This window comes from Eschrichtius robustus, chromosome 6, assembly GCF_028021215.1.
Source record: "Eschrichtius robustus isolate mEscRob2 chromosome 6, mEscRob2.pri, whole genome shotgun sequence".
Lineage (NCBI taxonomy): Eukaryota > Metazoa > Chordata > Mammalia > Artiodactyla > Eschrichtiidae > Eschrichtius > Eschrichtius robustus.
In genome coordinates this window covers 17,995,869-18,009,969 of record NC_090829.1, presented here as the reverse complement: position 1 = coordinate 18,009,969, position 14,101 = coordinate 17,995,869, and the positions used below count along the sequence as shown (strand labels likewise).

The 14,101-nt window shown below is 36.7% G+C and overlaps 2 protein-coding genes across 5 annotated transcripts in view; one reads left to right on the top strand and one right to left on the bottom strand.

Moving 5' to 3' along the window:
* MSL2 (MSL complex subunit 2) overlaps window positions 1-8,167 on the top strand; it is a 30,056-nt gene extending 21,889 nt beyond the window's left edge. The window contains exon 2 of the mRNA XM_068545962.1: window positions 4,962-8,167. Coding sequence (XP_068402063.1) covers window positions 4,962-6,553 — 1,592 coding nt within the window. The 3' untranslated portion in view covers window positions 6,554-8,167. The remainder of the gene's footprint in view (window positions 1-4,961) is intronic.
* Window positions 8,168-9,786: 1,619 nt separating this feature from the next.
* The window catches only part of PPP2R3A (protein phosphatase 2 regulatory subunit B''alpha), a 210,483-nt gene continuing 206,168 nt past the window's right edge, over window positions 9,787-14,101 (bottom strand). For all 4 annotated transcript variants that reach the window (XM_068545961.1, XM_068545959.1, XM_068545958.1 and 1 more), the window contains one exon: window positions 9,787-12,426. In XM_068545961.1, the coding sequence (XP_068402062.1) occupies window positions 12,300-12,426 (127 nt within the window). In that variant the 3' untranslated portion in view covers window positions 9,787-12,299. The remainder of the gene's footprint in view (window positions 12,427-14,101) is intronic.

Sequence of the window (14,101 nt, the reverse complement as noted above, 5' to 3'; positions counted from 1 at the left end):
GGGACATGTAGTAAGTATATGGCTAACACTTATCCCAGCTCTAAGAAGCCCCTGAACTTTTTCTTTGTTCCTGTATCACTGGAGCTGCCTTTGTTGTGAGGTGTAAAGAGAACCCTCTGGGAAGCTTTTGAAGGTTAGGATACTTAGCTGAGTGCATAAAACAAGTTTGCCTATAGGCATCTTTAATGATAGATTAAAATTTCAAATATTTGTGTTGAGGAATGGTTGGGCAATCCAGTAGGTAATATGAGGCCACATAGTGGAAGTAGTTAGGAACTCAGTGGTGGTGGAATTATGAATCAATAAGTGATAGTTTTTGTGTTTTCTAGCCTATTTTCAGTTCTTAGTATTAGGCATAGTCTCCTAAAATCTCATAGAAGAATACAAAGATGTGGAGGGTGTAAGTCCTTTAAAGGTGTTTGGTACCCCAGGAGGTTTTGATTGACATGAATGGTGAAAAGAAAATCAGTGATGGAATGAAGGCCAGAAGAGGTAATCCTTACTTATCACTTAGCTTGTACAGTTTGCAAATCATTAGGGCTTATAAAATGATGACATTCAAATTATGTCATTCTTCATTTATTAGTTACATTATTCCCATAAAGAGAAACTTCTCATCTGTGATTTGGTTATTTGGTGATTTAGCTTATATATAGGTAAGGTAAATCAGAATAAATACTTGCTTCTTGCTCTTTATTTACCAGTTTTCAAACTAATGAGCTGGTTCACTAGCATCTGATTTTTTTCCCTTTTTTAAAATGAACTCTAGAGATTTGAACATTTTAGATATGCTTTATATTCCATTGCATTTATGCATGCTCAGATTTTCTCATCTTTGGTCACTGGAAACCTCTTAGGTTTGCTCCTGAGTCCCTTTAATGTTATCCGGATCTTTGAAAGTTTCCTTGCTTTCCGGCATAAGAAGGTAATCAAAACTCATCTCGTCTAACTTATGCCACAGATCTAGAATCAGCCATTTGTCCAAGAAGCTCTGATTCGTTTGAACAAGAAATTGTTTTTCAACATGGTTATCTGAGTTCATTGCCACTGGGGTTGCTCCCTGTTTTCACGCCTTTTCAGTGTATAGTGAGTGCTAGGAAATATGTACTTTTAAGATGAAAACATGAGTTCATACTGATAAATCCAATTGAAATTCAGGGCTACAGGATTTTTTACTTTTCACATCTTATGACTTCCTTCCTCCTACTAAAAAAAATATCTAGATTCTCAAGGACATCAGCATTTACTTTATCCTACAATTAGACACTAACACTTTATAATAACCATCAACACTACCACCAAAAAATGTAATTTCTGAAAACAAAACAAGGATGTAAGGTTAGAGTCAATTTTCTGTTTTAAAGTCATTTGAAGTAGTTAACTGAGTAGTTATACCATCAATTTGATAAGAAATTACAGTTTTGGTACATTTTACTTTTGACTTTTAGGAATTTCCTTTAAATTTTTTGGTTTTGTTATATAATTATGTAAAATATTTACATGGTTTAAAAGTTAAAAGCTATCAAACACATTAAACCCAGAATAGTGTAGTGCTGTCCTTTTTCACTTTGTTCAGTCTCTCCTTCCCAGTAGATAATGTATTTCTTTTTAACCTTACGGTTTATCCTTTTAAGCGTGTACCCATCTCTCTGTATGTATTAATATCCCCTACAGCCTTCCTTAGATTAAGTCAAGGGTAGTTTAAGGGATTCCTGTATTGGGTAGAAAGAAGGTTGGACTCTGTAACTACTGGGGCCTTGTCTTAAGGCGTTTTTATTTATTTTTTTTTAGAGTTGTACAAGCATCACCACGGTATGATGTTAGAACATTTTAATCACCCCCAAAAGTTCCATTGTGCCCATTTACAATTAACCCCTGCTCCTGCCCCCAGACTTAGACAATCACTATTTCTGCTTTTCTGTCATTTTTAGACATTTTATATAAATGGGATAATACAATAATGTACTCTTTTGCATCTGGCTTTTCACTTAACACAGCGTTTCTGCACTTCATCATGATTTGGCATGTACCAATAGTTCTTTTAATTGCTGAGCAGTATTCTTTTGTATGAATATACTACATTTGTTTTTGTCTATTATGAATAATGCTGCTATGCATATTCACAAACATCTCTTTATATGGATGTATATTTTCATTTGTCTTTGACTAGGCTCCTAGGAGTAGAGTTGCTGGTTTGTATGGTAAATGTATGTTTAACTTTTTAAAAAAATAAATTTATTTTATTTATTTATTTTTGGCTGCATTGGGTCTTTGTTGCTGTGCGTGGGCTTTCTCTGGTTGTGGCGAGCGAGGGCTACTCTTCGTTGCGATGCACGGGCTTCTCATTGCGGTGGCTTCTCTTGTTGTGGAGCATGGGCTCTAGGCACGCAGGCTTCAGTAGTTGTGGCACCCGGGCTCAGTAGTTGTGGCTCACGGGCTTAGTTGCTCTGCGGCATGTAGGATCTTCCCGGACCAGGGCTCGAACCAGTGTCCCCTGCATTGGTAGGCGGATTCTTAACCACTGCGCCACCAGGGAAGCCCTGTTTAACTTTTAAAGAAACTACCAAACTGTTTCCCAGTGTGATTTTCCATTTTACATTCTCACCAGTAATATAGAAGGGTTCTGATTTCTCCACATTTTTGCCAACTCTTGGTATTATCCCTCATTTTGAGTTTATCCATACTAGTAGGTGTGTAGCAGTATGCCATAGTTTCACTTTTCTTAATAACTAATTATACTGGCATATTTTCATGTGCTTATTATATATTTTCTCTGGTGGAATGTTCAAATCCTTTGTTCAATTTTTAAATTGAGTTTTTTTATTGATTTGCATAAAGTGTTTTTAATGTATCATGTTGTAAGCCCTTTATCAGATATACAGTTTGCAAATATTTTTTCTCCGTCTATGGATTATCTTCTCATTTTCTTAATGGTGACTTTTGAAGCACAAGTTTTTTATTTTGTGAATATCCATTTTACAATTTTCTTCCCCTTTTGTGCATTTGATGACACATCTAATACTGCCCAACCCAAAGTCATGGTTTTTTCCTGCATTTTGCTTTGCTTCTGAATTTTAGCTCTTAGATTTATGTGTGTATGATCTACTTAGAGTTAATATTTGTGTATATTGTATATGTTTATTTTTTGGCATTGGGATATGAAAGTGTCTCACAGTGTTGAAAATACTCTCTTTTCCCCTATTGAATTATTTGGACAATCTTGTCAAATAGATCAGTTGACCATAAATGTAAATTTCTTTCTGGACTCTATTCTGTTCCATTGATTTATGTACCTATCCTTTTGCCATTACCATACTGTCTTGATTACTGTGGTTATGGAAGATTGTAAAGTTAGTAGTGTAAGTCCTCCAACTTTTTTGTTCTTTTTCAAAATTGTTTTGGCTGTCCCAGGTCCTCTGTGATTCCATATGAATTTTCGAATCATTCTGTTAATTTCTTAAAAAAGAAAAAGCCACCTGGGATTCTCAAAGGGATTATATTGAATTTATAGATCAACTTAGGGGAAAATTGCCATCTTGTGTTGTGAGGCCTCTCTGTCTAACCTGAGCTACTGTGTAACCTCAGGCTAGTAAGAGCTGAGCCGTTTGTCCTCCCCAACTGGCCAGCTTCTGACAAGTCACTTCCAGTGATAATGCCTCTATGTTTATGCATTGTCTTCTGTACTAAGTGGAATGAGTCCCCTTCCATCACAGCAGCTTCCGGTTCTCACAGGGTAACACTGATAGAGCTGGGTGGTAGGGGAGAACCTGGGTAGCCCCGGAGCAGAACACCACAGATTCCCACTGTCCTTACCTGAAATCCAGCAGTTTTTCAAACATAAATGCTTCTCAGATGGTTTTATGTCTTTGGTTGTGAAAATGACTCTCTTTGTCAAGAATTTTCAGGTTTATAGTTGCTTTTAAGGGAGAGGGTTTGCTGATTTCACTAGCTATAACCAGAAGTACTTTCTGGTTAAATTATGTAATGTGTATGAGAAAACAGGTGGTGCTTTGAGTTAATTACTATTTGTCCTGAATTGGGAACCAATGAGCAGTTGCTTCTTTGGGGAGCTAGTTGTTTTCCCCTTTTTGATTCATATATATAGATCATTTATAGTTTAGGAGTTATATCAAGTTGGGGGATCACTTTCACTTTTATACTATATTGCTATACTTTGGGTACTTGTGGTTCATGACCACGGTCATTGTGTATTCTGTCAGAAGAATTTGAGCCCAGTATTATACCTGTTTTTTTTTGTTTTTTTTTTTAACTACATTTAAACATTTTTTTCCCATTGTCATTGTATTTTGATTTTCTATAAAATAATTTAGTAATATTTCCTTTTTAAATAAATGAATATAGTTCTTTTCCATCATAACTATATTTTGGTCTTCTCTTAGTTTGTGATTGGTATATACAATGAAATGGTTTGAAATTGTACTTTTTTCTGTGAAGATGCCTTTGTATTGAATGACTAATGCCCTCAAACGATGTTTAATGGGGGCAGGGACTAACTCTCTCTTGCTCTTATCTTTTTCCCATGTCTAACACAAAATAAACAGTATGATTGTGCTCAATATGTTGTGGCATTACCAACAGTTGCGTTAGGTTGAGGTCCCAAGGGTTTTAAGCCTAGTTTGTGCTTTTAGTGACTGATCATCACCACCTCTTTGTAGCCTTTGGAGAAGAGAATAAGAAAGTGGACCAGAACATACTGATTTGGGGGAGAAATGCAGACTGAGGAAGATTCTGTTTGAGATAAAGGAATGGGGAATATGGCATGGAAGTGAAGTGAGCTATTGAGTATTTTTCTGTTTCCTGTAAGATACATGTTTTGTTATCTGGTCTGGTGAGTTTAATCCATCTTAACTTTAATAGATTACTTATAATCTCAATTTCAGTATATGAAATTATAAATTTATCTTACTAAAATCTTTGCTTTCCTCCTTTTTCCCTCTTAGGACATTTGCTACAAGATCCTATTGCACCCACCAACTCCACCTGCCAACACTATGTCTGCAAAAGTTGTAAAGGCAAGAAAATGATGATGAAACCTTCATGTAGCTGGTGCAAAGACTATGAGCAGTTTGAGGAAAACAAGCAGTTAAGCATCCTAGTGAACTGCTACAAAAAACTATGTGAATATATAACACAGACTACATTGGCACGGGATATAATAGAAGCAGTCGACTGTTCTTCTGATATTTTGGCTTTGCTTAATGATGGATCATTGTTTTGTGAGGAGACGGAAAAACCCTCAGATTCATCCTTTACTTTGTGCTTGACACATTCCCCTTTACCTTCGACCTCAGAACCCACAACTGATCCTCAAGCTAGTTTATCTCCAGTATCTGAAAGCACCCTCAGCATTGCTATTGGCAGTTCTGTTATCAATGGTTTGCCTACTTATAATGGGCTTTCAATAGATAGATTTGGTATAAATATTCCTTCACCTGAACATTCAAATACAATTGATGTATGTAACACTGTTGACATAAAAACTGAGGATCTGTCTGACAGTTTGCCACCTGTCTGTGACACGGTAGCCACTGACTTATGCTCCACAGGCATTGATATTTGCAGTTTCAGTGAAGATATAAAACCTGGTGACTCTCTGTTACTGAGTGTTGAGGAAGTACTCCGCAGCTTAGAAACTGTTTCGAACACAGAAGTCTGTTGCCCTAATTTGCAGCCCAACTTGGAAGCCACTGTATCCAATGGACCTTTTCTGCAGCTTTCTTCCCAGTCTCTTAGCCATAATGTTTTTATGTCCACCAGTCCTGCACTTCATGGGTTATCATGTACAGCAGCAACTCCGAAGGTAGCAAAATTGAATAGAAAACGATCCAGATCAGAAAGCGACAGTGAGAAAGTTCAGCCACTTCCAATTTCTACCATTATCCGAGGCCCAACATTGGGGGCATCTGCTCCTGTGACAGTGAAACGGGAGAGCAAAATTTCTCTTCAACCTATAGCAACTGTTCCCAATGGAGGCACAACACCCAAAATCAGCAAAACTGTACTTTTATCTGCTAAAAGCATGAAAAAGAGTCATGAACATGGATCCAAGAAATCTCACTCTAAAACCAAGCCAGGTATTCTTAAAAAAGACAAAACAGTAAAGGAAAAGATTCCTAGTCATCATTTTATGCCAGGAAGTCCTACCAAGACTGTGTATAAAAAACCCCAGGAAAAGAAAGGGTGTAAATGTGGGCGTGCTACTCAAAATCCAAGTGTTCTTACATGCCGCGGCCAACGCTGCCCTTGCTACTCTAACCGCAAAGCCTGCTTAGATTGTATATGTCGTGGCTGCCAAAACTCCTATATGGCCAATGGGGAGAAGAAGCTGGAGGCATTTGCTGTGCCAGAAAAGGCCTTGGAGCAGACCAGGCTCACTTTGGGCATTAACGTGACTAGCATTGCTGTGCGCAATGCTAGTACCAGCACCAGTGTAATTAATGTCACAGGGTCCCCAGTAACAACGTTTTTAGCTGCCAGTACACATGATGATAAAAGTTTGGATGAAGCTATAGACATGAGATTCGACTGTTAAATCAGTGGGTCTTTAAACCTACCTCTGGTAGGGAAATAGCTACAGTTTTACGGCAGCTATGGTTTTGTTGGTTTAACTTGCCGGAGCTCCTGCATATAGATCACTTGTATCAAGTGTTTTCATTGCTAAGTTATATGTGTTAGTGTCGGGGAAATAGTTTGCAGTTAATGGAGGAGTAACCCTACAACTATATGTCCTTAGTTCTTACAGAACCTCATAGTTTGAGAACAAATGCTGATGCAACTGATTTATACAAAATGAACTTTGGCAAGGAAAATAACATTAACCTCACTGTTTATGGTCATGCTTTGTGCATAATCAAAGTTTATGATTAAATGTAAGGAAGTGGTATCTAGTCAGTCCATAAAGATTGTGCTCATATTTTGTGAAAAAGTAGCCATTAGTTTGTTCAGGAGACTCAGTGCTACCTTCAGATGCCATTGATGTTTCTCCTGTTGAAAAGCTGATGTGTCCAGCTCAACCTTTGTGCTGACATAATACCATTTCTGATCATGAAAATTGGCTACTGGTGTATGTAGCAGTTCTTAAATCAGCAGTATTATGAAAGAAAATTTGCCCCTCATTAGAATGTTGAAGAAATCTGTCTTTTAAAAGTGAACAAACTGAAATTCTGTCAGACTGCAGATGTTTAGCTGTTTATGCCACAAAACTCTTCTGAGTTGATCCCCATTTTTAGTTAAGTCTGACTCATTTCTAGGGAAAAAACCAAATCCTTCCTTCACTTTGAGCAATGTTCTAATCAGATAAATGAAGTGGAGAAGAACAGTTCTGTTCTGAAGGTAATTGAATTTAGACTATGGTATGTGACAGAATTTTTTAAAAAAATATTTAAATGTTTTATTTAGAAATTGGGATTTATTTAAAATAATTTTGGAATAATGCTCCAAAAGTTACTCAGATTTATGCATTATACCTATTGCCATTGGCCACTTCAAAGTGATTTTCATTTCCTCTGTTTGCCACAGACTTTATTTTGAATATGCTGTTTTTCTTTCTTTATTTTTTTTATTTTTTTTTTTTTTAGGGTGCTATTCGTTGTGGAGACTTCTTTATAGAGGCCTAATAAAAATGCCTTTTTATGAAGCCTGTGCATTTAGGTGGGTTTGAAGCTAGGAGGATATTCTTTAGAATACTCTTTTGCATGTAAAGCACAAACTATGTTTCAGTTTTAATGCACTTCTTCCCTGTAATTTTTATGGGGGAGATAAGTGAGTCACAACATTCTGTTGAAGGGAAATCTAGTCAGTTGCTTGAAAGAGCACAGCCCAGATAAAACAAGGACTGACTAGGTTGTAAAGAAATGACCTTATGATTTAAAAGAAGAGTTGCTGCTTTGACAGTGCTTATTTAAAGAAAAATACTGCTGGAAAATTTTCAGTTTCTACTACGTTCACCATCTCTCCTGAGATCTGACATATGTTGAAGTTATGTTTTGATTTGGCACACAGCATGTTCAATGATGGTTACTCACCTAGTACAAGACATGGAGAAGAAACCTTTGGACACAGAGCAGATGACACCTTCTGTTTTGTAGTGTATCCTGGTGTCATTTTCTGTGAATGTGGTCAGGTAGAGTTGTTTTTGTTGTTGTTGTTGGGCTTTTTTTTTTTTTTTTTTTTTTTTTTTGTCTCTTTTGGTGGGGTGGGGGTGGGCTAAAGCCATAGGAAGAAAAATGTGATGTATGTGTCCAGTATGTACTATTTTGTTTTTGTTTTGCGAGAAGAGTTGAACTATTTTTGATAACAAGAGTAAATGGTGGAAAATGCTTCTTAGTTGTCTTGTCTTTATTTGCTTTCCAAGTTTCGGAATTTTATTTAATTCCTCTAAGTGTTAGCAGTGTCTTATGAAACATGTATTTGCCTAAAGTTTGTAACAATTTTGTGTTGGACGCAGATGCCCTGCTATATAAACTTGTAAATCTGTTCTTTATTCACTAATGATCACTGCAAAAATGACTAGAAATGAGATTGTACACATGGATGATAGGATAAATTTTGCAAATCTCCCAAACTTTCCTAATATTATGATTTTAAAATTCCTTGAGTACTTTATTGCTTCCCAAGTTTGATAATCTTAGTTTTGTGTTTTTTGATGCATGGGAGGTTGGCAATATAGACAAATTGAAAATCATTAGTATGTGAGGGCCTTGATTGTTATGTAATATTGCCAATGATGAATTCAGGTTGTTTTTAGCACAAGTTACTCTTTTTTATGCTGGTACTCTCACTGCCACACTTTTGGAAACCTGTATTACACCTTAAATCTATCAATAAATGTTAGTTTTCTAATTCTATGTTGTAGAATACTGAGGAGTTTGGGATAGCACGCTCTGAATGGCCTGTATTATATGCATTTGGGGAAGAGTAGTAATTACAGTGCCTTGATTTTTACGTTGTTTTTCTTTATACCGTGAGTTATTTTAGGAATGCTGACCAATGGCTAACAAGGGATGATTGAGAAATTATTACTGAAGTAACTGGATTTACTTCAACAGGATTTGAAACCACCAAAACAATAACAGCATTTAATATGACTCATCTTCACTTGTTCTTTTGAGTCCTTGTAATTACCATAAATGATCCAGTGATCTTTCTTTCACCTTAGGTGACAGAAGTTTTAGAGCTGACAGTTTTAGAGCTAATCTTTTTGATTAGTTTCCATAGGTCTACATCTCTAAGCAGAGGTGTAATACAGTTCTTAGGATAAAGAATTCCTTCACTGTGTTCTTAGTTTTCTTAAAATAACTCGGTGACCTTGCTGAAGAAAAGTAAAAGTTTAACAACCGATGAAAAGTAAAATTTCTTTTCCCATATCATAGGCAACAAATATAAAATGCTTTAGAAAATACTAAGTTCAAAGTATAGAATGGGAACCTAATGTGTGGATGGTATTTTAATTTTTCCCCCTCATTTTTAAAAAACTAAGTTTTAGGTATCCAAATAACAATTACACATTCTTTTAAAAGAATATACTATATATAAGGCTAAAGTCTCCTTTGATCCCTGTGAACTTCTCACTTCCAAACCCAAATTCCTATCCCCAGAGGAAATCACTTTTCATTATGCGGTGTTATCCTTCCAGATCTTTCTTTATAAAGTTTTCCCAGGGGTTCAAAGAGTTATTCTCTTTGAAACTCAAGTTTGTTTATAATGCTACTCTTTCAAACATAAAAATGAATTGCAAGTGTGATTAAAACCAAAAGTGTGCAGTGATTATCTTAGTTCATATTTGACAACTTTATTTAGTTTTGCAAAAAGGGAAAAACAAAAACAAAAGTTAAATCATGCAGGCTTCTCCACCCAAACACACCGTAACATTTCCAAAAGTTGAGCAAATGACTTCTCTCATTTGATCAGTCTAGAGTTTTATAAACACTTTGAACAGTACACAATGACACAGATAAGATGCAGGGAAAATATACAGAATTTCATTAGTTTGATTACCTTGGCAATTAATGTTAAACTCATTTTTCATTGACTAGCATTAAGATCATACCCTCAATTTAACTTTTATCAAGAGTCTTGGATATTGTAATAACTTGAAATTTCCAGTTGGGCAGTAATGATTATATTCTGCATGATCTTTACCAGAAAGTCAAATACATACTATCTTAGTTCCTCAGAATTCACATTTCTTACATTCAATACTAAGAAGGGAGTACAGTGAAACACATTCTTATGTCTGAAAATGTGATACTTCGGGTAACCTAAATTAAAAAGCACTATCTTAAGTGGAATGATATTGTTAGCTGTACTTTTATAGTAACTGTAGACTTTTGAAACCAATTATTGACCAAAGTGAAAGCAAGAGGACTTCAGTAAGTAGAAACAAGGTCAAGTACAGCCATGTAGTAAAAAAACCAAAATCAAATGTATATTGGAAAACTGAATTTTTGCTGAGTCTTAGTAATAGTTTAGATCATTATGGCTAATAAAATCTTTAAACCATATCTGGCTTCTAAAAAAATTTACCTTTTTAGTATTTTTATCTGAAAATTAAAAAAAGTTGCTTTTGTTCCCTGGTAAAGGTTGGATGGGATAGATGGTAAATTTCATGTACCACATAAACACTTTTAATCCTAGTAATTTACCAGTGTGTTTAGATTATTGTATGTAGTGTTTCCTAAAAATTTAGTCACTTTTAAGCTTTTATTTCTTCTTTGTGAACTGTTAGAAACTAAGTTTTAATACTTATCACTTTCTGTAATAGTTAAATGGAAGGTCAGTTCTGATCATAAAGGTAAAATAACAGGAAACTGGGAGGATACTGACAGGAAGGATTGCTGACTCTATTAATAACTGTACTAGTTGATGGTGCATTTCCTAAATTCTCCTTTTCTCCACTTTTTGCCTACCACAGCCCAAGGTTTGATTATTTCAAAGTCTGGCTGTCACACCAGCAATGTGTGACATTGTCGGGTGGAAAGGAAGCTATTCTGACATTTAGGACTTGAGGTTAAAACAAAAAATCCAGGGGAAAACTTGACTTTGACAGAAGTGGATATTAAAAAGTTTCTTGGGGGTTTCTTTTATAGTGTCAGAAATTTCCATCCTTTTTAATAGTTTTCAATTTTATCTTCAACAGTATTGCGGGGCTTGGCTGCATTGTGGCTTGCTGAAAAATGTATCCTGTGATGACCACATCTACCACTATAGTAAACATGAAGTTGCTTTCCTTTATGGGTGGCATCACTGTTTTCCATTTCTGTGATAAATACTGAAGTGGATGCAATATTTGAAATAGTTTCTTTTCAACATGAAGTTAAGGAATAATGTTTAGATTGAGGCCTTTACTGTTGGCCTAGTCTAATATTTAGTGATGAATATGTCTAGTAAGAATTTTCATATATAATTATTTAAGTCTTCAAGTAGGTCTTCTGATATGAAGTATAGATGGGACATCAACTAATTTTTAGATTAATCACTCAATAATTCTCTACAAATGTTAGATGAGTTAAAAGGAAACTTTCCCCCCCCCCAAGTATGAGTCATATTCTGTACTTCAGTTAACAAGTTTTTCTTCAGATTTTACATAAGATCCACAGTCAGGATGGGGAGGGGTTATTTAGAGCTTGCCAGCAAGGTTGGAAGGCCCAGTGGTTACAATACCTGAGGATGTAAAGTGACTAGCAGTTTGGCAGGTCATTGTGAAATTAGATTAAACTAAGTTCAAGATCTTTGAACTCCAGTACACATACAATTAAAAGAAGTCTCTGAGATGTTTTGGCAGTGCTTTTATTACCAGGGCTAATTCAGTTCTGGAGGCCCTGACTGCTTTTTCAAGTTCCAGAATTTTTTGACTCAAGTTTTCTGCAAGTGAAGGTTTCTTCTGGGCTCCATAGGAGCCCTGATGGGCCTCAGGGATGCTGGACAACAGAGGCAACTCCTGCTTCTGTGCAGAGAACTGTGCTTGGCACTGTCCCCAAGAGATCCTTGGTACATTCAGGGGTGAAGAGTGCTGATTCACAGACGTTGGAAGGTGATGTATATCTTACTTGCTTCTGAGGAAAAGCTCTGTAAGAGGTTTGAGGCAAATTGGAGGAGTCTCCCAAACTGGGTATGTGTATCCAGAGCTATTGCTCAAAAACGTTAAAAAATTCCTAGTGCTGCAGATAACGCACTTGCAGAAATCGAAGCCTTTAAAAAGCAATATGCAAACTACAGCATCTCTTCACAAGAAAAAAACATTTAAAATACATATCTCCCTTTCATGTAGACATTGGCAGCTATTCTTCATCCACTGACTGAAGCTTTCCACATTTCTCTGAAAGGCTTGAGGTCACTATTTTATTGCCTTTGTTTCCAATTTCAGAGGGAGAGGCAGGTTCCTCTGTTTCATAATCTTCAAAGGAGCTGAAAGAACAGCAAAAGTGAGTTACTGATTTTTTTAAAAGAAAGTTTTAATGTTTGGGTAGAAGTCAGTATAGCAAACTAGAGACAAGACCAGCTAGCGGAAATACCCCGAGTTGCTAAATGGTAGTTGTGAACAACTGAGCCACCCTGGAGGGGACAGTGCTCTGGAACAGAAAACACATTCTTCTACCTGTTACTTACGTTGAAAACGGGCTGAATCAAGCTTTCCCTAGAGGCTTTGATTGGAATGAGAGCATGATGGATGAAGCTAGGTTAGGGAGGGTATGAGGTCTGGAAAGTAGGAGTTTTACATGAATGCTTTCATTGAAGTGGCTTCCATGCAGAGTGGGGAACTTTCTCTCAAAGAGCTTTATAGCTTCCATGGCTTCCAAGAAATACGTTGAAGATGTACATCTATGTGTACATAGAGCAGGCTAAAGTCCACTCATGGGTTTCCTTCCATTCTTTGCAGAACTCCACAGCGTATTCCCTCTTTAGAGGTTACTTGTATTTCCTGAGTTCCATATCCTCCAGGCCACCCCTCCTGGCTATTCCAGGCAGGGATGACAAAATATTTTATCTCGGAATGATGGCTGCTTCATCTGTGCAGAAATTTCTGGATATATAGTCCTTTTATCAAAAAGGTACCAAGACTGCCTGGTGATGAAAAATATGCTGAGGCAGGAATACCTGGTAGGTGGCACCTATTCATAGAGAGTAGAGAATATTACATTTTTATTAAAAAGCTTATCTGATGTTTGGAAAACGTTGCCCTGAGTACCATTTATGATCCTGTCAGAAATTATTTACAACTGTCAATTTTGCAAAAATATTCCATACTTAATTTCTGTTTCCACTCCTCCTCCATCTCCTTGAGGCCTCAATAGTTATATGCCAGTTATGGCGTATGTTGAATAAGGAGGCAATAAGGAGAGTAACTTTGCTTTAATGGAACTGAAGCAGGGTTGATGGTAGAGGCTCCATTCCTGGGGGGAAAAACTCTCAAAAGTTAATTCTAGAAATGCAGTGTCAGACACTGGCTGCTTATTTCCTGTCAGAATGGAAGGCATTTTCTTCCTCTTGGTAACCTAACTTGCTGTCTGTGAGCTCTCAATGCAGATCTGGGAATGAGTTAGAGTTAAGTCTGAACTGAGACTCATTCACAGTAACTATCTGAGCTCCTGTTGCTAAGCATGAGCCAAATGCTAGGGATACAATGGTGAAAAAGACCGACCAGCCCCTTCCTCACAAAGCTTGTAGCCTAATGGAGGCCATCTGGAATAGTGGCTAAGTGGTTTAGCCTTAGAGCATGGACTTTGGAAGTTGAGTTCTAATCTCAGGTCACTTAATGTGACATTGGGCATGTAACTTAACCCCCCTGCATCAGCCTCCTCGACTAATAGCAGTTCCTACCCCTTATAAGGGTTGAACAGAGATTAGGCGAGAGGGCCTACACATCATAAACTCTTGGAAAATATCACATATTATTCTCGTGATGGAGAAGTGCTGGGGCTTACTGAAGCAGGATGGTGATACCTCATCCTATACTGGGGGGCAGGGTCACAATTTTTTGTGTAATTAATTTGTGAATAAAAAATTTTTACAAAAGAGTATTTTTCCCCACTGTAGCCTCATACAGAAATGGGATTTCCAGCAATGGATTTGATCCAATCTA